The 22,961-nt window shown below is 38.3% G+C and overlaps 2 protein-coding genes across 2 annotated transcripts; both read right to left on the bottom strand.

The window, feature by feature from the left end:
* Positions 1-6,366: 6,366 nt before the first annotated feature.
* On the bottom strand, positions 6,367-8,492 carry LOC114458818 (homeodomain-interacting protein kinase 3-like). Its single transcript, XM_028441202.1, has 6 exons — positions 8,450-8,492; positions 7,840-8,031; positions 7,518-7,699; positions 7,167-7,404; positions 6,982-7,071; positions 6,367-6,831 (listed from the first exon to the last, which is right to left on the bottom strand). The coding sequence occupies exons 1-6, from the start codon at positions 8,456-8,458 to the stop codon at positions 6,367-6,369; spliced, it is 1,176 nt and encodes a 391-aa protein (XP_028297003.1). The 5' UTR covers positions 8,459-8,492.
* Positions 8,493-8,604: 112 nt separating this feature from the next.
* LOC114458816 (DNA repair and recombination protein RAD54-like) lies at positions 8,605-22,072 on the bottom strand. The gene is made up of 6 exons (XM_028441199.1): positions 21,976-22,072; positions 21,819-21,897; positions 20,966-21,145; positions 15,682-15,845; positions 14,021-14,244; positions 8,605-8,649 (listed from the first exon to the last, which is right to left on the bottom strand). The coding sequence occupies exons 1-5, from the start codon at positions 22,065-22,067 to the stop codon at positions 14,043-14,045; spliced, it is 717 nt and encodes a 238-aa protein (XP_028297000.1). The 5' UTR covers positions 22,068-22,072; the 3' UTR covers positions 8,605-8,649; positions 14,021-14,042.
* Positions 22,073-22,961: the final 889 nt, after the last annotated feature.

Here is a 22,961-nt window from a genome sequence, read left to right as displayed (position 1 = left end):
ATAATAATTGTTGCTATGTTGTGTATATAATCTTTGTAACTATAAATATAGAACTATCTGACACCACTTTCAGGTGGTGCTTTTATTTTTTACATATATTACAAAGCTGTAACAATAACATTTATTTTATACAATACAATAATCATGTTATTGTATGGACTGTGGTCTAGGTCAATGAATAAACTGAGTTTTTCATAATTAATGAGTAAATTGATTGATAACCTTATTTATTTAAACTACTGTGGTTTCTCCCAGTCTATGTTAAACTAAAACATTCCCTTTAATACAGTGTGACTATAGAAGGTGATTTTATGTCTGTCTAAAATAATACAGTGAGCAGGTTACACGTATTCTATCATTTTCTGTCTTTATTTGCATGTTTGGTGTTGAAGTAATCCAAAAGTAATCAGTTACATTACTTTAATATAGTGATACTTAGAGTAAGTTACTGATTCTATTTTTTAACAGGTAACTTGTAATTGTACCAAATTACTTTGTAAAAGTAACCCTCCCATCACTGTGTATAAGTCCCACCCCTAAAAAATTAATCTAATTAACTTGGGGCTTTGTAATTAATAATCTAAATTAATCACATTTTAAATGCATAACTATATTTGCCCTAAAAAGCAACACTTCTCAATCTAAATGGATTTTAGTGAATGAATGAATCAAATAATAAACACAGACAGAAATACAGTAAACTCAAACAATTTTAATGTCACAATTGTGGAAAAATGTAACAAATCTAAGTAAAAGTGCCATTTTAATTACATTATGTACTTTTCACAGCAGTGTTGGCTTGAAATGGTGAAAAAAAAAAAATCAACATAAAGTGGGTTTTTTTTTAATTCAAGTAAAATTTGAAATATAAACAGTCATTTGGCCTAAATTTTTTTGGAACTCCAAGTACTAAATAACAGTACTAGATAAACATTGTAGTGCAAAAAATAACACCCATCAGCCTCACAACACCTTCAGGCCTATTTCTTCTCCTTCAGCTCAGACAAACTAGCCAGTTCACATTATCAGAGCTCAAGGAAGATATTTTTTGTCACTATGTGACCTGAAAGTGAGAACAGCCTCACACATGGGACAGAAGTGGCAGGGCTAGTCAGAAAGTTGTGGGCCAGGACAGACTGCTGTGGGTGGGTCCCTGCTCGACTGTGTAGGAGGATGAGCTTGGACAAGGAGTAATAAGATTTATAATATTATTGTTATTAATATTACAGCAATTTGCCAAGAGGTGCCACCTGAAATTGAGTTCAAGTGATTCAGATCACTTACTTAGTTATTAATACCTTGTCATCCAGGGTTGTGAACTCATGTCAAGACTTTCTACTCTCCATATAACAAACCTTATGATTGTAATATTTTCATAAACCACAGACAACTTCTCAAAGTATAAACATTTATTAATCATAACAAGTTAAAACCTACTAACACAATAAAGCTAAAAGAGTACTACGCTCACTAAACTAAGGGTAAATGTATTCACACTTTAAAGGTAAAAGCTTAGTAGAGAAAGAAAGGAGGGAGGAGAGAAAAGTTGCATGATTTGTGTGCGTGTGCGTGTGCGTGTGCGTGTGCGTGTGTGTGTGTGAGCTATAATAAGATCAGTATAGAATAATGTGGCTGCAATTATGTTTGGCCAGATTAGAATTTGAGATCCAGAGGACCTCGGTTCTGATGGGTCCGTGGTCGGTGATCCTTCTCTGGTGGCAGAGTGGTGGTCTGGTGAGAGGAGTCTGAAGCAGCAAAGCGTGGCTCTGGACCGCTGGAGTGTGTCCGAAAGGGTCCTTTCCTGGACCTGGTTCTGGCCTGTGTTAGGCTGGTCGGTTCTGTTCCTTGTTTAGCACGTTTCACAGCTCGTTCAGTCAGCAGGTTTCCACTGGTTCTGACCTGTGTTAGGTCTGTCTGGCCTTTGTTCAGCGTGTGCAGGCTTTGTTCTTGTAGTTCAGTGTTCAGCTCCTTCAGGCGTGGTTCTTGGTTGTTGGTTCAGCTCCTTCAGGCGTGGTTCTTGGTTGTTGGTTCAGCTCCTTCAGGCGTGGTTCTTGGTTGTTGGTTCTTGGTTCTTGGTTCAGCATCTTCAGTTAAAACAGGAGGTTTTATCTCTGGGAAGCGCAAGCTTGTTTAAAAGGTCTAATGAAAGAAAACACTTTGTTACAAAGAAAATAAAAGATTAAAGAAGACGTACATAACACTGCAGTGGGTATCTTAGCGGCCAGCACCAAAATCCAATGATTTGAATTTTGCGCTTCGGTTTTATCGCGGTCCAAGCGATTCTATTGGTCGACGTGTTTTCGGGAGCCAATTAGATTGCTTGGGATGTTCTGTGGGTTGTGGCAATCATGTAAGTGTGATAAGGAATGAATGCATGAGAAATCCTTTGGAACAAGAAATATGAATATAACTCAGAAACCAGTTAGATTATAACTTTCCAAACTAGACAAAAGCAGAGATCATATTTTCATGTTTATTGTGGCACCAAACATGATATACTTTATGCAACGTTAATGAGAGATATTCCTTAGGAACACTTTTACTGTAAAACAATTATATGATCTTATTCTAAGGTTGTCCTTGACTTCCTGTGAATAAAACAGTTATTGACAGTGTAGAAAAATACATTTCAAACTTTTATCAGAAATTTGTGTCCGTTTTTGGAATGTTTCATTGTTAATTCTTGGAGAACAGTATAGCACAAAGCAAAGATTCTGCCATGTGCTCACAGCAGGGAGAAGGACAAACAGTCGTAAATTCCTGTTCTTAGCTCTTTGTCTCTGTATGTGAGGGGAAAAAGTGGGAAACTCTTCCTGACCAAATGGTCAAGAAGTGTGCTGTGGTATCTGTCAGACATGACCTCACACTTCTATTCTATTCTATTTTTTTTTGTTGTTGTTGCAATGCCTTCCTCTAATGATATTAATCATTTGTAATTTGACCGTGTTACTAATATGTTTAAATTGATTTTCATTTACTTGTGTGTTATTTTATAATTGGATGTGAAACTCTTTTGTCAAAATTAAATAAAATGTCAAAAAAGTAGAGAGAAATCTGAATTATTTATTTAATTTCAATAATTTAACATGCATAGCTGTCATCAAAAAATTGCACTACATGTAGTTTTACCTTCAACAGCATGTGCAAACAAGGTGGGAGGAAAAAGACAATATTGGGATATATATGGGAGCCCTGATACACCATATTTGTTATTGTGCAATATTTTTTTTAAAATATATATATAATAATATTTTTTTTCCTTAAATGTACCCTTTTTTTGTTCTGTGCTTTTGAAGAAGTTGGAAGTTGAGTTCATTATCCTTATTGAGTTTGTAATCTTGCAAATATTTTTGTAAAAGTTACAAACAATAAATAAAAAACAACACCCAGTGTTTGTTTTGTTTTTTTTGCTTATGCATTTCATGTGTTTCAGCGTACGCCACCTGAAGTGATCTTACCTACGCACAGTTTCATAAATGTTGGGAGAGTATGGAGGCTATATTAAATAATTGTTTATGTTTCTTTAATGGTGCTTTACGACGTTGATTTTGGTAGATGGCTAAAAGCTTGTTCATGTGGATCTGAATTTTATGTTTTGATGAGCGCATTGAGATGACTTTGTTGTAAATTATGCTTTATAAATAAAGTTGAATTGATTTGAATTGACTTAACACTTTTCAGCAGAAACATATGAAATTGTCATTGGTGTTGACATTGGTGGTCACGATTTGGAACGCCCTGCTTACCCTACCCTAGTGCTCACGGCACGTCACTGAGAGCCTGTGTTTGTTAATGTGCACGCAGCAGCCTCCGTTTGGGTACTGTAAGTGACACTGTGTTGTTGCTGCTGCTGCTAGAATGGTGTGTGCACATAGAACAGACCTGGGCATTTTACGGCCAGTGGGCCACATGCGGCTGACTGACCGGCCCGCGTAAGTTTCATAAGAAATGACAAAACAAACAATTTTTTTTATTTTACCTCATGAGTGTGCATTGCTTTTATTTTGTAGCTTTTGTTTTTTACGTGCGCAATGGTACGTAAGCAGTAGTGGAACAAATCAGCGCTTCAGCACCACGGAGAGTGACCGCTTTATTTTGACACACTTTATTTATTTCAACTCAGAGCCTGTATAAGTAGCTATAAAGTTTAGTAAAACTGGCACAGCGGCCCACATGTTCACAAACACAATTTCAATATGAAGTACTAGAAGCCCACTGCATATCAGTCCATTTACAGCTTTTCATGGTCACTTTTTACTGGATCCAGACTGAGATACCGCTCCATCCACTCCTCGTGCACCATTGCCTCAGCAGTCCTCCGGTTGTTTTGCACCGAGCCTGCACACGCATGCACCTAACTTAGTATGACGCATTTCACCCCCAAAATGTCGACTAAAAAGAGAAAGGTAGATGCTGAATGCAGGGTTTTCAACAAGATATGGACTGCCAAGTATTTATTTACCACAGTCAGACGTAAAGCGGTGTGTTTGGTTTGCGGGGACCAGATTGCTGTGTTCAAGGATTACAATTTGAGTCGACATTACAAGACGAAACATTCAGAGAAATATAAAAACTTAAATGATGGTGAAATGGTGCGGATATCGGAAAATTTGGTAGCGACGTTCCAAAAGCAACAAGAGGAGCACGAAACTGAACATGGTGACATCAGCTATCACACAACTATCCGATGGCTCAGCCTGGGCAAAGTGCTAAAAAGAGTCTGGGATCTGAAAGCAGAGATCCGAGCGTTTTGTGAGAAGAAAGGCAAAGACATCTCAGATTAGAAATGGCTGACAAATTTTGCATTTGCTGTTGACGTGACTGCACTGATGACTGCACTGAACACCAAACTGCAAGGCAAGGGCCTTTTGTCCATGAAATGCACAACCTGGTGAAGGCTTTCATGGCCAAGTTACAGTTTCTTTCAAGGCAACTGGAGAGCAACAATCTCACTCACATGCAAACCCTGAAGGAAGTCACACCATCAGATGATCACCTCCGCAGGTACTCATCTATGTTAGGAGCACCGCATGGCGAGTTTTCGAGGCGATTTGAAGATCTCAGAACAATGGAGAGTGAGATGCACTTGATTTCTTCACCATTTACCTGCAATGTGGATGATGCACCAAGTGATGTCCAGCTGGAACTCATTGACCTGCAGTCTGATGCAGAGCACTTCAAGTCACAACCACTGCTGGATTTCTACTCTGCTCTTAAGCAAGAGAGGTTTCCAAACATGAGGAGACATGCTCAGAAGATTTTTGTGCTCTTTGGCTCTAGCTACATAAGTGAGCAAACATTCTCAGTGATGAAGTTTAACAAGTCCAGGTACAGATCCTCTCTCACTGATGATCATCTGTCAGCTGTGCTTTGCATCTCCACCTCAGACATTCAAGCTGACTTTGATGCACTTGTTAAAGACCAACAGAGACTAGATTTCTCTCACTTAATAAGAAAAAAGAACTGGAAAAAAACACACAATGAGTGTGAATGTGATTAACCAACAAATGTAGGCACCTAATTGTTCCAATATGTCATACAATGTCATACTGAATGTGGCTGAAAATGGTCACTAATATAGTGACTCAAAAACTGTACAAATGTTCACATTTTGTTAACCATTGTTTTGGGAAGTTTTAGTGAATAAATGTCATTTTTTTCTCTCTTTTATTGCTCAATTGTAACATATTTCTTACCAGTCTTTCCAGCTTATCAAAACAATGTTATTTACTGCTTTATATAAAGAAACACAATTAATGTTATGCAGATTTCAGTTCAGTTTTGGTCCGGCCCTCCATAATATTTTCTTATTCTCACGTGGCCCCATGTAAAAAACAATTGTCCACCCCTGACATAGAGAGAAAGAAGCGCTGCAGTAATATGCTATTAACAGAGCATGTTATATTACTGTGATGTTGCTGTTGGACTAAAGTTAGCTTGTTAGCTCCTCTGAGGGAGGGACTTTGGAAGTTTGGAGGCAGGGCAAGAGAGCAGAGGGGAGGGATTGGGAGAGAGGGATCTCAGAGGTGTGCACGGCACCTTTAAGGAGATGGAGATGTTCTTTAGGTGGTGGAAGGCTGTTTTTGTTTTTGATTTAATCTAACTGCTGAATGTCAAATCTGAGTCAATCAGAACAATCAAGGTTCTAGCGTTTTTCCACCTGTTCTTTGATCACCACCAGTTTAAGTCAATTATTATATAAAATGAGATGTAGCGGCTCTTAAACTATAACACGGAAGAAGAACCTGGAACAAGAACAAATGAATACATATTTACATGTTTATTTGTTTCAAAAAATCATTGTGAAAATCCAAAAAAATGATCTAAAACAAACTATTGAATATATGTATTTACAAGAACAAGCATTTAGCGTTTGAAAAAGAAAGTCTTGATTCTTTTGAAATGTTTTTGAATCCTCTTCTTCAAAGAACCAAAACAGCCGGTAACTCCATCTGAAGACTGATCCAGAACGTCATCATTTAAATGAGGAGTGGGAGCAGACACCAAGTCCAAGTCAGTCAGAGGAGGGAGACTATCAGCTTCTGCAGTGGCCAAATTCAGTGTGTCACTATCTGATGACTTGGATGCAGAGGCATCATCTAGAACACACTTTTCATCTGATGCATGGCAGGAGGTCTCATTAGCCTGTAATGAGGGTTGATGGTGTCTGCTGGTCTCCTGCTGGTTGAGGTGGGATGTGCTGAAGAAAGGGTGGAACTGAGCCTGACAGGGAGAGATCCTTTCATTTCCATCCAAGCAGAGAAGCTGCTTCAGCAGGTCCACAAAGGCTTCTCTGTCCTCAACCTCACCACTTTCTTCTCCTGGATGAACCTGCATTTCAATACAAAAGACTGGTCATTACATAAGCTCACACATCAGGCATATCGGTAAGTAGTTTATGGTCAAGATATCTCAATAACTTCTTGACAGTCAAGATTTAATCAGGACAGTGACATTTATTGACATTTATGAAAAACTTACATTGACCAGATCATCCAAAGAAGAGAACTCAACGAAATGGTGTTCCTCCTTAGTTGAGATGCTGTTACCAGCTTCATATTCTTCTGGTGTCTGGGGAAACAAGATGAGTGTTATGAAGTTCATTGTAAAGTTAAACTTTGGTGAACTTGAGTTTGCCAGAAAAAAAAAAAAAACTTCAGTTTTACCATCAGTCGCCATTTTGAGCCCTCCTCAGCCTCACAAAAGAAGCAACTGGTGTAAGCCCCGGCCTGAAGCTGGTCGTCCTTCGGTAAACCAAGAAGTTCTGAAACACGCTTCATCATTTGGTATTCACAGAACACAGAGAAGAGGTTTTCTCCAATGTAGAGGAATACAAGCACACAACCAAGGGCCCACACATCAATGGCCTCACTGAAAGGAAGGCCAATGGAGACTTCAGGAGCCCTGAGAAGCAAGGATGCGAGATAAGAGTGAGAATCTATGACCAACATATCATTACAATGCATTACAGGTTTGTCCTAACCACAGCTAAGCCATGTGAGGAGAAATCCTCCTACCTGTATCCTAGAGGCTGAATTTCAAGGCAAGGCTCCATGCTGGAAGTTTTAACAGCCACACCAAAGTCGATTAATTTCACCTTCAGTTCCTGGATATTCCTATTGACCACCATGACATTGTCAGGTTTTATGTCTGTGTGGATGATTCCAAGGCCTTTTAGGGCATCTAAAGCCACCAATAGCTGCAGAAACGAGATCAGAAGACACAGGTTTAGAATAAACGTTGTACATTTGCTGTATGAGCTCAGGTTTTAAAACAGGATTTCTTTCATTCTACGTTTAGGTGTTACAGTAAGTCTAAAATTCTGCGTGCCAACCATACCTGCTCAGCAATTGTATGGATATAATTCACACTCAGGGGTTCCCACTCTCGGTTTTCCATCAGAGTGTGAAGGTCGATCTCAAGAAGTTCAAATGCCAGGCAATTGCAGTCCATGTACACAAAATGCTCGTAAAACGTAAGCAAATTTGTGCGGTCAGTATCAAGGACACTAATTACCTTTAGCATTGAAATCTGTGAAGAAGAAGAAAAAGAAAAAGAAGGGACTATTAGATGTTAAATACTTTGGCTGATTCCAACAGGTCTTAGAAAATCTGTATTTTGTGAATTTGCGAATATCACAAAAGTGCAAAAGGGAACAAAGTTTGGTTTCATTGTTGATATTAATAAATATATAAAGTAATAGGTACAAAAGCTACATGAACACGTGTAAATGGACAATGGCTATCAGCTTTACATTTACACGTTTATTGATATGATATCTACATGGAATATTGTGTTACAAATATACAGATTTTTTAAAAATAGATCTGTTCAGTTCAATGCAATTTTGGGAATATAGTACAAAAGTTATGAAACGCACATTACCATGTTGAAGTAATTACACATTGATAACAAAAATATTGTTCATAGAATTTAGAAATAGCAAAACCTGAGCCATCAAATGTTAGAAGGTGCAAACAGGAACCTCATTCTCAAGATGGTCTTCAAAGCCGTCCTTGATGATTTTCACAGCCCCCGTCTCGTTCTTAAGGTTCTGGCACTTCATCACCTGCCCAAAGTTGCCATAACCAATACACTCCAGGATGGAGTAATCTGCAGTGCTGCTGCAGAGAACCGGAAGTTCAGCTGCTGTGAGTGTGGAAAGAAAGAACAGAGGGTCAGTATTGAGTAGTTCAGTCTGTGTATGTGTCTGTAGTGAACAAAGGTGACCACATAATTGTATTGTGAGGAAGGGCCTTAATGACACTTATACAACAATTAGTAATTTGACTGGACAAGAGACATTCAATGAGTGCTGATATAGACATTAATCAACTGTCAGTTAGGAAATGTTTCACAAAATGTGCTTTCAATACTGTTGTATAGAAGCAATATATAAAGGTAGATATGTTGCAAAATGTGAGAGCTTGTAGAATGTGATTTGAGCTTGTGTATAAAAAATTCTCACATGTGAAATAAATTTACACAAATGATGGAAAAACATTTAGAGACTGATATTTACACATAAAATGACAGCTTCAAACTTGTAATCCAACATTTATTCACATGTTTTTTAATTACGGTAAACAATCATTTGTGCAAGTAATTAAAAAAAACATGTGAATAAATGTTGGATTACAAGTTTGCAGCTATAATTTTATGTGTAAACATCAGTCTATACATTTTTTCTTGTCATTTGTGACATTAAAATTTTTTCACGTGTAGATTTTTTATACACAAGCCACTTTCAAGTCTAAAGTCCCTATCTACAGTATAAAAACCCTGTTTCTCATTGAGTCTTTTTTACCTGCTGCAGCTGAAGCATCAGAACACAGAAAAGTGGACATTTTACACTCAACTTCTTTAAAAGTCACAAAAACTGTCTTGACATTAAATAATAACAATCAACTAGAAAAAATCTAAACATAAATATAAACAGTAGTTAGACTAACATGTGCAAAACTTAATAAAATAATATAACAAGATACAGTAACAAGATAATAATAATATAATATAATAGTAATAAAATAATATAATAATAATATAATAGTAATAATAATAATAATAATAATAATAATAATAGTAATAATATAATAATAATAATAATGAGAACTGCAAGCAGTTATGAAAGGGGGCCAGGCCTTCCCTCGCGACTCGGACCCCAGGTTTTGCAGAGCCCCTGAAAGTACGTCACGAATGATGACAGGCTCGTGGCGAGCGTCAGGACACAGGCCAACGTGCCATTTGCTGTGAACAGGTGGATATGAAGTTTTGGAAGATGTGATTTAAAGTGTGAAAGTTACAGACCAAAATGCATTTGCACCTATTATAGCGCCACCTCGTGGTACACTTTGTGGTATGGGTGATCTGTGTGCTCTTCTATAGTTACCCTGTAAATTTCACAGCCCTCAACATAATACTTCAGCTGAAATAAAGGTTTGTTTATTTATATGTTATGTAGTAATAAGCAGTGTTTAAAATAACGGCGTTTAAAATAACGGCGTTAGGTAACAGCGTTTGTTTTTCAGAAACGGGCTAATCTAACTAATTACTTTTTATGCCGTTACAACGCTGTTATCGTTACTGAACGTTAAATGCGGTGAATTACATGTATTGATTAAATGAACTGTGAGCCGAAAGCATCCCTGGCTTCTTACTCAATGTAGTGAGCAGGTGGGTTAAAAACAAGGTGAGCGATTATGATTGGCTAAGGCGACGTGCCAGCAAGCGCGACACACACACACGCGACACATACACTCCAGATTGGATGAAGCAGCAGAGATGGTGAGCGTGGAGCAGTCTGATGAAAAGTTGTCATTTTTAAGGTGGCGACACAAACACTACTTTAAATTAATTGTGGTCAAAGGCAAGAACGTGCATGTGAAGTGTTCTTTATATCCAGGAGTGAAGACTTTGTCAACATCCGTTGTAAGCAACTCAAAATTAATGAAGCACCTCACGACACATGCATCTAAAAAATCTGAATTATTTGACGTATAGCAACTTTTTTTTTTATATTTAACAGTAATGCAAATAGTTACTTTCCTTGGTAATGAGTTACTTTTATTATAGAGTAATTCAGTTACTAACGCAGTTACTTTTTGGAACAAGTAGTGAGTAACTATAACTAATTACTTTTTTAAAGTAACGTTCCCAGCACTGGTAATAAGCCACGCCCACTTTGACCAATTGCGATTCACTTTGAGATACGGCCCCAGGAGCGTCCCAAGGTCATACCCACCTAATTTGGTAAAAATTGGTCTTGCCATTTATGAGATATACATTTCCCATATTTGCAGCGCCCCCTAGTGGCATAACTTATTAAAACTTTGCTCGTACCCTTGCAGTCACATGACAACCAAGGATCTCAGATTTGGTGTTGTTAGCATTTATTTTGACCGAGATATGCAACAGTTTTTATAGCTTTGCATATTTTTATAGCTAGCTAGAAAATTTTACTCAGTAATTATTCGCGCATATTTTGAGCCAACAAAATGATTTTATCAACTTTAGATCAGGTCCAACTGAAGACTCTACGTGCCAAGTTTCATGGGGATTAAACAAAACCCCAAGGAGGAATTTGAAAAAGTAGGTTTTTGATATGTCGTGACTTACAAAGAGCAATGTGCTGTGGGAGTGGGCGTGGCCTATGTCAGAAGATGCGACTCTATGTAGGGAACATGTGGATATGAATTTTTTTAAAGATGTGAATTAAATTGTGAAAGTTAAAGGCCAAAATGTTTTTGCAATTATAGGGCCACCTAGTGACGCTATAATTGGTATGGATGGTCTGTGTAGTCGTCTATATCAACCCTGTAAAATTCACTGCCCTCAACATAATAATTCAGCAGAAATAAATGTTTGTTTATTTATGTGTTATTATGTCATTAGCCACTCCCACTTTATCCAATCGTGAATAACTTTGAGATATCGCCTCAGGAAGGACCCAAGATCATCCCCTCCAAATTTGGTAACAATTGGTCGTGCCAATTAAGAGATATAAATATTCGTTATTTGTAGCGCCCCCTAGTGGTCTACATCATTCAAATTTGGCGCATACCCTCACAGTCACATGCCAACTAAGGAACTCAGATTTAGTGTTGTTAGCATTTATTTTGACTGAGATATGCGCCAGTTTGCATTTTTATAGCCAGCTAGAAAACGTTACCCGAACAAACTCATAGAGTTAACTGGAGATTACGTCCAACTGAAGACTCTACGTGCCAAGTTTCACGCTGATTGGACAAAACCCCAAGGAGGAGTTCAAAAAAGTAGGTTTTTCAGTTTTTGCGATTTTGCTCCGAGAAAAGTTTAGGCGGAAATGGGCGTGGCCTAGCCAGGTGATTCAGTGCTATTTAAGGAATCTGTGGATATGAAGGTTTTAAATTTGCAACAAACGGTGTGGGAATTATTGGCCAAAACGCTTTGACCTTTGTTAGAGCGCCACCTGCTGGCGGATATATGTGAATTTTTGCGTCCAAGGTCCCCTGGGGGTTTTGGACCCAACCACCAAAGGGCACCGCCCTACCTAGCACGGTTTAGCCTGCAGCACTACTTTTACCCAAGGAAACATAATAAATATAATAATGATAATAATAAAAATCCTTACGATTACAATAGGGTTCCTAGCACCGCTGGTCCTAGGCCCCACGGGCTTGGCCCCCTAATAAGTTACCCAAAAAGTGGTGGGATCATCAGCTCTAATTTACAGTATCCTTCGCTTCCATTTTCTTTATGTAAGTGAGAAAAGGTTGCCAGCTAGTATAAAATTTCTGGCCACTGCCCCTTGTGGTGTATCGTATTTACTCATATTTCAAGAAATGAACAATATCATTCAGCCATGATTGAAACTCGGAGGATGTTTGTCCTTCCATTTAAACATTATCAGTCGGCGTGCTGTTACGGTGAAATTTACGGTTACCTCGTCTTTGACTTGAAAACACACTCTGTGGTAATAAATGATGAAGACCAGACAGGAGAGATGATGAAGTAATAAAAAATGATTTCATCTAAACTAAACAAAAAGGTACAAAGCGGGATAGACAAAGCAGTGGTCTCCCTTGGCCAAGGGAGAGGCGCGAAAAAAGAAGAAGAAGGACCCAAAAGTTCCTTCCACACACATTTATACCCCACTGTCCCACCTCCCCCCTTCCACCGACAACAAAGAAGAGACCAGGGGGGTGTGTGTGTGTTGTGTAATGGCTACCCAAGAGGAAGAAGAAGAAAAACAGGCACAGAGTTAAAAAAAAATTATCCCCTTAATCATACACACATGACAAATATAAATGTATCATTAAACATTATTAGATAATTTGCTTCGACAGTGCCAAAAGAGAACCAAAAGCAACCATAGTTTTGGCCCGACGACTGAGATGCAAGTCAGGTGGTATGACCCCAAATATTGCCGCTATGGGTGTGGGTTTTAATGACGTTTTTATGACATCTGTAAATGTTGAAAATATCAGTTTCCAAAACCCATCCAGTTTTGGGCAGGACCAAAACATGGTTTTTTGTTATAGGGGCGTGGATTGAAATATCTTTTAATGAAAAAACTCTTAGAAATTGCGTCCATATCTTAAAAGAGTGTTAATTATTGGATTTGAAGAATATTCAGATATACGTTTAAGTAAAGGAAGATCTGTATTAAGTAATGCATCTAAAGAGTAGAATGACAGGACAAATGTTCCAATTGAAGCCATTTAGGGGTTGAATCAGAGTTTTGGGATCATTTCCAGTAGAGTATATTTCATATGTTGGCAGCCCAGTAGTATATTGAAAGTTATTGTGGGAAAATCCACCATTTTGACAATGGCGTTGTAACATATTTTTATGTATTCTAGGTGTTTTCTTATTCCAAATGAACTCCGATATTAGTTTATCAATTGATGTGAAAAAAGATCTTGACAGGAACAGAGGAATGCTCTGAAAAACATACAAAAATGTAGGCAGCACATTCATTTTAATTACATTGATTCTACCTCCTAATGATAAAGGCAGCAGACCCCACCGTTCCAAGTCTTGTTTTAAATGACACAATAATGGGGGAAATTAGCTTTGAAAAGTCATTAAAATCATGTGTGATCCAGATTCCTAGATATTTAAATTTTCATGTGTTAGCTTTCAGGGAAAAAAGGTCAAATTAATCAATTTGGCAGTAGTATTAAGTGGCATGATTTCACTTTTTGTAAATTAACTTTGAACCCTGATATTTTGCCAAATTCTCCCATTTCATAATACAGATGTGAACTCTATACCTAAAAACAGTTCTTAAAAAAAACAAAACAAACTATTCTCAAAAAAAATTACAAAGGCTATAGGACAACAAAACAGAAACAGCAAAAGGGAAAATTGAGCGCTTTCTTGTACGGGAACCACTGCCATAGTGAGACATCTCACTTCTATTACTCAGAGAACCAGGGTTATGTAAATAACCTATAGTTTTAAAGAGTAGATATCACACCTTATGGTTCACATGTATTTTATTAAAAATAAAACAGTCGATACAACAAATAAATAGTACATGCATGTAGAGTGTGACCGTGTTATACTAGGCCTTTCTGGTCTTCGTGGGAACGCTGGTGGAAGACAAAAGAGACCGCTGCATCCCAGGAGGCCTTCAGCACCTGGTCCCTCAGGCCTCTCCTGTCAAAGCAGTGGTTCCACTGGGAATAGTTACTGGTACAGTCTGAACCATCAGCAGGAGGCTGGACCTGTCTGCCATTCACACACCGACGACAGCGAAACCTTACAGCGACACAGGAGAGAAAAAGACCAGCATGATCAAAAGATGAGACCCTACACTTTGTTTAACATTAACAATATATTAAATTCTATACAGTTAAAATAGTATTGAACAATATTACGAGTTAATGGATTTGAAGGTGAAAAAAATTACTTGAATTTGATAACTCATGATCATGTGATGTCACATACTAATTGCTAATTTCTTGCAACATGTCAAGCATGCAAAGCTGCCATGTTGGGAATTAAATAAACCTTTCCCCACAAAGTCTTCCAGAATACTATTTTTGTTAGTTATATTACCAGGGATTTAAACCTTAAGGTTAGCCACAGGTGTAGGGAAAGTTGATGGTCAGTAGATGTTGTAGGAGGTGAAGTAGGAAGGTGGCAGAGTTATTGCACAATGTGATTTATGTTTAAGTAAGTTAACAAATTGTTTTATCAGAATTGTATTTGAAGTTAATGTCATTAATCCTTAAAACCCTCTGTAAAACATAACAATTCATTTTTTAAATATAATTTTTAAAGCTACAGGGAGACATTCCAAAAGAGTCAAAAAGACACATGAAGCTCTAGAGCCACAGGTTACAGACCCCTGCCCTAACCCAAGAAATACCAACATATACCAAATGTGTCAGAATTCAGTAAATGACACTTAATGACAGTCTTCATGACATCTCATTCATGCTAATGTCATAAGAATGACATTAATGATAGCGTAAGGTCAGCCTTATACATGAAACTACAAATTAACAAATAATCTAAATTTCATTTTGTGCTTTCGCTTTTTAATTTTACTTACCTCATTGATTCATGTTATTGTTTTTATCTTTTTTGTAAAGTGTGCCTGATTGTTATGAAAGGAGATTTAAATAAAATGTATTATTATTAATAATAAGATAATGAACAATTGTTATTAATTCCTGGTGCAAGAAGTGACTTTCTTATCATTTCTAAATTTGAGAAAAATATCTATCATTATCATTACACAGTAATTAGTAGAATCGTTTAACTACATATGATGCAAACAATAATAACATTGTAAACTACAATATTTGCATTTCCTGAATAAAATACAAGTGAGGATGCAGGTGCTGGTCCACGTCACACTGCATTAGCTTAACGTTAGCTAGCATTAGTCTAGCATTATCATTAACCTAACAATAACACTAACCTTGCATTAGCCTAGCATTAGCATCCTAGCATTAACATTAGCCTAACAAGCATTAATCTAACATTAACACAAACTTAGCATTTGCATTAACCTGACATTAGCACTAACCAAACATTAGCATTAACCTAGCATAAACCTAATATTATCATTAACCTAGCATTAGCATTAATCTAGCATTCCCAACCTAGCATTAGCCGAGCTATAGGCTATAGGATAACAAGTGCCTGCTGCATCCTCACTAATGAGTTGTCAGAGGAAGCGTTTACTTGTCGTGTGTGTCGCTGGCAGTGTCTTCGTTGAGAGTGAAGAGTTCTCGGAGCTCGCCCAGAGAGAAGTGGCGCTCCACGTCCTGTTCCTCATCCACTACACAGCTGCTCAGCGCTTTCTTATGGGCCTGTCTCTGCAGGATCTTCTCCTCAATGGTCCCAGTCTGTCAGCACGCGCACACACACACACACACACACAAATTAAAGGACTGGTGACTGGTTCTGCTCACAGCCAAGTGCACAGAATTGATTTTAAATATATGTTAGTTTATCACAATAAAGGAAATTTCCCATAACTCTCAAAAAGTAACTAAACCTCTGCTTTCTCCTGACCTGCCACGAGGAGGGAAATGATGATCAGTAAGATGGCGCTGGTGTATGTGGCCTGTCGTCTACCTCTGTCCACTATTTTTGTGATTTTATTGTTTTTGACGTTTATTAATGACATCGACTCCCTCCTGGTGCATCACCGTCAGACACTTTTGGATCTTCATTTTTCTGCCGTTAATTTGAGGCAAAAAGAGCAAAAAACTGCGATCCTTTCAACTCTTGTGGATGTGCCACCTTAAATGCTCCGTACCACATCCTCACCTGCCTGGAGACACCGCAGGAGACACAGAGGCAAACGAGGCGGTCGGCTGTTAAACTCAAGGCTTCCCTTGTGCTCTCATCAGATCTTGGATTGATCCACTGCATACCCTGGCAACTTTGTGATCCTGCGATCTCCTACTTGGTTCCCGTGGTGGGCTCTGGAGTCGACCCCCAGTCCGGTGCTGTCTTTCAAATCTCAGGACACACGGAAGAAACGTGGAGAATCTGTGGCATCTGACTTGGGCTCCGTGCCTTGCCTCTACTCAGGATGGCCTCTCGGTTCCTATCAGGATGGCGCTGGTCATTGCAAGATCCCTGGCAAACAGGTTCCAGTGGATTGGATTTTCTCTTCGTAACTGAGGCCTGGCTACGCGTTGGCGAGTCCACTGCTCTCTCGGATCAGTTGCCCTGACTGTTTATTTTTTAATAGTCCGAGAAAGTCTGGTAAAGGAGGAGGTCTAGTGATTATTTTTAAGAAGAGCTTTGTTTGTAAACAGCTCTCAGCGCCATCTCCTCCGTCCAGCTTTGAACTGTTTCTACAGTATTTGTGCTGGGCTGATCCCAGCTGGTACTGTGTGCTGTGATTTACAGACCAAATACAACAAGGATTTTATAAATGACTTTTCAGACTGGTTGGCCGAACTAATGCCAAAGTATGATTGATTGTTTTTTAATTGTTCGGCATTTCAACATGAGATCCACAAAGTCATGTGTGTTGTCCTGACAACACACATGACTTTGTGGATCTCATCCAATCTTGGTGCAATGCGTAGTGGGTCACACACACCAGTTAGGTCATATTCTGTATTTGTTCTTGTGTAATGATGTCTATTTTAAATTTGAATGTGGGTGATGCAATTTTATCTGATCATAAACCTGTTGTTTTTTACTTTTCCTTTGCACACAAATTTAAAGCTCCAGCTCCAGCCTCGCTCTCCAATGTGGTTAACTCCTCCACCACAATACTTTACTTCTGACTTCACTGAGAACTCTTTGGTGACTCTGGGTAATCTGTGAGCTTAGATACAGAGCATCTGCTCACACAAGCTGAATGTCTAAAAACCTGGACTTTGCGGTGCTGCTAAAAATGAAGCGTTTAAAACCTAAACCTCAGCCTTGGTTTAACGATGTTACCCGGATCCTCTCATTGATGGGCCTCAGCCAATCAGCTTCGATGCCTCCACTGAGCTCTGTAACACATTTTTGCAGTTTTTTATTAATAAGGTTGCTCATGACCCTTCTATCTTTGTCCCCTGCTCAGCTACCTTTATTCAGTTTGAGCCGACATCCTTACAGAAATTAAAGGAAATTGTGGATCATATGAATCCTTCAGGCTCCCCTACTGATGATATTCTGCCACGCCTTTTTAAAGACATTTTTCTCACGCTCGGACCATCAGTTCTTGCGATCATAAATAGCAGCTTGACTTCTGGTGTTGTCCCTGTTGCTTTTAAACATGCTGTAGTAAACCCACTTATTAAGAAACCTGCCCTTCATCCCTCAGTCTACTCTAAATTTAGACCCATCTCTAAGCTCCCATTCTTGTCTAAAGTTTTAGAGAAAATTGTTTTTAACCAGATAAATGATTTCCTCCGCAAATAACATTTATGAGGATTTTCAATGAGGTTTTAAACAAATTCACAGTCCAGAAACTGCACTGTTGAAGGTTTTTAATGATATCTTCTTGGAAACGGATTCAGGGAACACAGTGATCCTTTTGTTTTTAGATCTCACTGCTGCTTTTGATACGGTGTACTAGGTGGGCGATATGGGAAAAATATCATATCACGATTTTTACTTTGTGAAATCACAATCACGATTTTATCACGATTTTTTTCATTCAAATCATTTAGACTATTTTAACGTTCTTTACCAATAAAAAAAACCAAATCACCTTCTTAAAACATTGCCCTAAATGGAAAAAAGGAATAAAAGATCATTTAGGACAAGGAAATTATCTTTCTTTTTTTTTTTTTTTTAAATTGTATGTAAGCAATTCATCAAACTGGTTTCTAGTACAATTAACATCAAACAAAAAAGCTGACAAGTTATTTTAGTCACACAGTCTTTTTACTTTGTTTAACTAAAGTGGTGTAGCATTAGCATTAGCAACACTTGCTACATAACATGCATCATATCAGTCTAGTGATTTCTATTTGTTATTGAGGTAACACACTCATATCAATAAAATCCTACTTTAAGCAGTGTTTGAATCCCTCATTTCACACAGTTCAGACAATCATATCCTTTACAAAATAAAACGTTACTGCTTTGGTTACATTAGGCCTGGGTGATATGGACCAATACTCATATCTCTATATCAAAATGGCACAAGGTGATATAAACTCCATTTATTATAATTTTTTTCAATAGTTTTACAAGAAAAACAATATTGGGTCAAAGTCAGTGGAGCCACAAAGACCCTTTTACTAATGACTAGCAACACAATAACAACATTTTGTGTCACTTTTGACTTTTTCCTTCATTAAGGCTGAAATGTGATTAAATTATGTAGTGTTGCTTTTTTCAGGGCAGCTCTGAGTTGATGAAAGTAGTTTTTAAAGTAAATCACATTCAGGACACTGTCTCTTTAAGAATATGGAAACAGCCCCGTTAGCTACAGCAGCAGATCTCTGCTACAGCGCAGCGACAGAGAGTTAGTTATAGAAGAGAAACACATGCAGTGTTTTCTCAAACATATTTCAGTGTTTCAACACTCAGAACTGATGGAGTTTAACAGACAGACAGACATCTGCACTGAGCCTCTGACAGACAGGCGTTAACACGAAGGAAACAGCACTCTAAGCTAATTCTGTGTCCGTACACTGGGGGGGGGAGCCGTGTCTGCATCATATGACTGTGTATGGACCACAGACATATGACGCAGACACGGCACCACAAGGGTTAAAATGTGAACTACAGACGATTCTACAATCTCCGTGATTTGGGAGATCATCGTCATGTTGAAATCCTTAACGATCTAATATCATCATATCGCACACTCTCGATTAGAGCATTGAATTGGGCTCAATGGGGCAGATCTTAACTGGTTTTACTCATATTTGCGACGGAACTTTTATTGTAAAAATTGACTGTTTTACATCTGACTCTGTGCATCCATCTTGTGGTGTTCCTCAAGGGTCTATTCTTGGTCCCCTTCTTTTTGCTCTGTACCATCTACCTCTGGGTTCTATAATGAGAAAATATGGCATCTCGTTTCATTGTTATGCTGATGATTGTCAGATTTAGATGCCCCTGATACCCAATGATTCCTGCTCCTTTTGAACTGTTTAAATGAGGTTAAGGCATGGATATCTTTTAATGTTTTTAGTTTGAATGAATCCAAAACAGAGCCTATTCTGTTTGGTTCAAGCAAATCCAAAGTCTTGTTCAGTCTGGACTCTATGAACAAATATTCAAAAAAGTCTGTGACCAGTCATCGTGGACTCTGGATTTACTTTTAATAAGATGTCAACTTTACGTTTTAAAAAAGAGCTTCTTTCAGCTGTGGTGCATTGCTAAGTTTAAACCTGTTTTAGGTAAGAAAGAACTGGAGACCGTTATCCATGCTTTTATCACAACACAACTGGACTAGTGTAACTCTCTCTATGTTAGGCTCACCTCCAGCTGGTACAAAACACTGCTGCCCTGTTATTGACTGGTAAAAGAAGGCAGGAGCATAAAACACCTCTTCTCTCCTCCTTTCACTGGCTCCCTGTACGCCAAAGAATTGATTTTAAAATTATTTTATTGACATACAAATGTCTAAATGGCCTCCATCCATCCGACAAGTCTGAACTTCTTCAGCCATACACTCCATCTCGGGCTCTACGCTCAGCTGGCCAGCAGCTCTTGGCCGTGCCGAGGACGAAAAGGAAGTCCAGAGGGGATCGGGCCTTCTCTGCGGCAGCTCTAAGGCTATGAAACGAGATAAATATAAGAGAGGCTCCTTCTGTTCCCATTTTTAAATCTCTTCTAAAAAAACAGTTGTTTGCTGTGGCTTTTAACACCGTGTGAGTCTATGTCATTTTTAATTGTTCAATGTTGTATTTCTTGTATATGTTATATGTTTTATTGTACAGCGTTTTGGTCAAACCTTGTTTGTGTTTAAACATGCTTTATTAAAAAATTGGAATTGGAATTTAAAAAAATGCCTTGATTATGGGCGGGAATCCTGGAGCAGTTAAGACATGCCCAGTCCACACTATTAAATCTCCAATTACGGTAACAATCTATGCTATGCTAACTAGCTACTCAATACTCAATATACCTCTCTATTCACTCTTCTCTCAATCCAACCTACTCACCACAGATTGTCGAGACCACAGTTGATTTATCAAAGGACCGGGGGGCTAACAATGCTTGTTTGTGACACAAGATGGTCCCAAAATGTCACATGATCTTGTTCTCAGCCAATAGCAAAAATCAATTGTAATAGCTGGGTTTCAACACATAGAAGGCAGTCACTCACATTTTACAATAAAATATGCCAAATTGAAATACTTTGACTAAAATGTTGAGAGTTGGACCAAGATCAATCAACAGCATTACTTCATACCCAAATACATTTGTATTCAGTAGAAAAAGTGGTTTTGGGGTTTAGTTATTCTTTCAGGAGGGAGTGTTGTGTTTAAGTTTTTTGTTGCTGATTTAATGTGGTAGTATTTTCATTCTGTTAACTGTGTGCACTCACAGAGAGGAGCCTGTAGATGTAGCAGGTTTTCTTCTGACCGTCTCTCCATACCCGAGCCATCGCCTGCTCGTCGTTGGCCGGGTTCCAGTCAGGATCAAACATGACCAGACGATTTGCACCAATCAGGTTGAGGCCACACCCCCCAGCCTTACTGCTCAGCATGAAGATGAACTCTGGGTTCTGAAAAACAAATGCATTCAGGTGCAGTTCCTTGGGTGTGTTCAAAATCCCATACTAGCGTACTACTCACATTAAGTCAGACGTCAAAATGAGTATGTAGTGCGCTCACACTAGATAGTATGAAAAGATTGAGTACGTGAGAAATACCCAGATGTATGCTATATCGAGACATTTCCTAAGTATTGCACGGTGGGCACACTAATCACACAGAACCGCCGCATGATGCATTGCAAGCAGAACGTAAAATGGTCATGGAACCGGCTTCAAGCTAAAAAATTAACATCCCCATTTCAAAACCCCTTTTGTAAATAGGGCTCTTGTTTTGAAGTTAACTGGAAGTTTTGTCAATAGCATGGAGGTTCTCCCAAAATCTCTGAAATGTGGGAATTAAATGTGTTTTCCGCAAGTTTTATGGATCAAATGAGCACATGTTGATATTCTACCTGGTCACTTTCTCACTTAAAATGTTTTCAGATTTTTGTCGTTATAGGTTCCAAAAGCATTTTGAAAAACTTGGAATTATACTTCAATGGGAACGGTCCATCATCCTAATCATACTATTAATATACAGTCGACCGCATATACCGTTGTGATTGTAGAATGTTAGTGGGACATTTCGAACACAGCCCTCATTTCTCATATCTTCATTCTTGTTCCACAAAGTCACACTCACAGACTGAACGTTGAACCTTTCAACAATCTTGGCCCTTTTCTTGATGGACATGGTTCCGTCCAGGCGAACATACTGGTATCTGGAACCCGACACAAAGGTTCACACGTCAGAGAAAACTAATGACCAAGGTCGGACATGGGCAGCGTTTCCAAAGCACCTTCTAGATCTGCACAGCTTCTCAAACAGGTCCAGTGTTTGCGTGTAGTTGGAGACAAGAACCACCTTGTCACTCGTAGTGGTCCTCGTCATGGCCATAAGTAGCCGAACCAGCATTTTTCCAAAACAGAACAGGTTATGATTAAAAAGGGGGTGTGCCGCGTACAAACCACGAAACAGAAATAGAAAAAACGACAATTTTATTAAACACAAGCGGGGAACCATGTTCGAGTTCTGTGGCTTACACTTAGGATGTGAAAAGAGGAATAATAGGTCATTTCAAGTTTTCCCATTTCAGTTCTGTTGAGGAGCATTTATCTTCTTTTTTAAATAAATGAAATTGAGGGGATACGGACAGGAATAAGGCTCAGACGCCACGCCAAAGACATTAACACACATATCTCATTGATTAGGAAGCCTGACAAGGTAACCATAAGATGAAAACAAAATTATGATACATAATATTTTAGTGTATTTACAGATGATTTAAGATACGTGTCAAACTGACCCGTTATCAAGGGAGATGCTAACAGAAAGCTATCACAAGAGAATGTTGTGTTTCATGGGGTTATTTATTAAAGGCTAAGTCACTTGTGATTAATTAAATTTGAACTTTAGTAATTGTAAACTTAATTGTAATTGAACTTTTAGTGAAAAATAATCATTATAATTTTAGTGAAAAATGCTGGTCACTATAATCATAATTGTTTGTTGGATTGAGCAGAGATAATAAAGATGTTATGTAATTGGAAATATGTAATGAACCCAACCCTGGCTAGTAGTGCTGACTCACACTGGAAAGGCATCACAGTAGGGAAAAAGAGTGATAGATATCGATCTCCGTACGGATACATGGACACATCTTTCCTAGGGAAGATTTCCAAGGAAAAGTTAATATAGTTGTGGAACATGAAGCAGTCGAATACTTCAACACTAAACTGTTTATATGTGGCACTCAATGCCACATATAAACAGTGTGCTTCACAA

This window comes from Gouania willdenowi, unplaced genomic scaffold, assembly GCF_900634775.1.
Source record: "Gouania willdenowi unplaced genomic scaffold, fGouWil2.1 scaffold_188_arrow_ctg1, whole genome shotgun sequence".
In the NCBI taxonomy this organism is placed as follows: Eukaryota; Metazoa; Chordata; class Actinopteri; order Blenniiformes; family Gobiesocidae; genus Gouania; species Gouania willdenowi.
The sequence above is the reverse complement of the archived record's forward strand: the minus strand, read 5'-3'. Positions and strand labels throughout refer to the sequence as shown.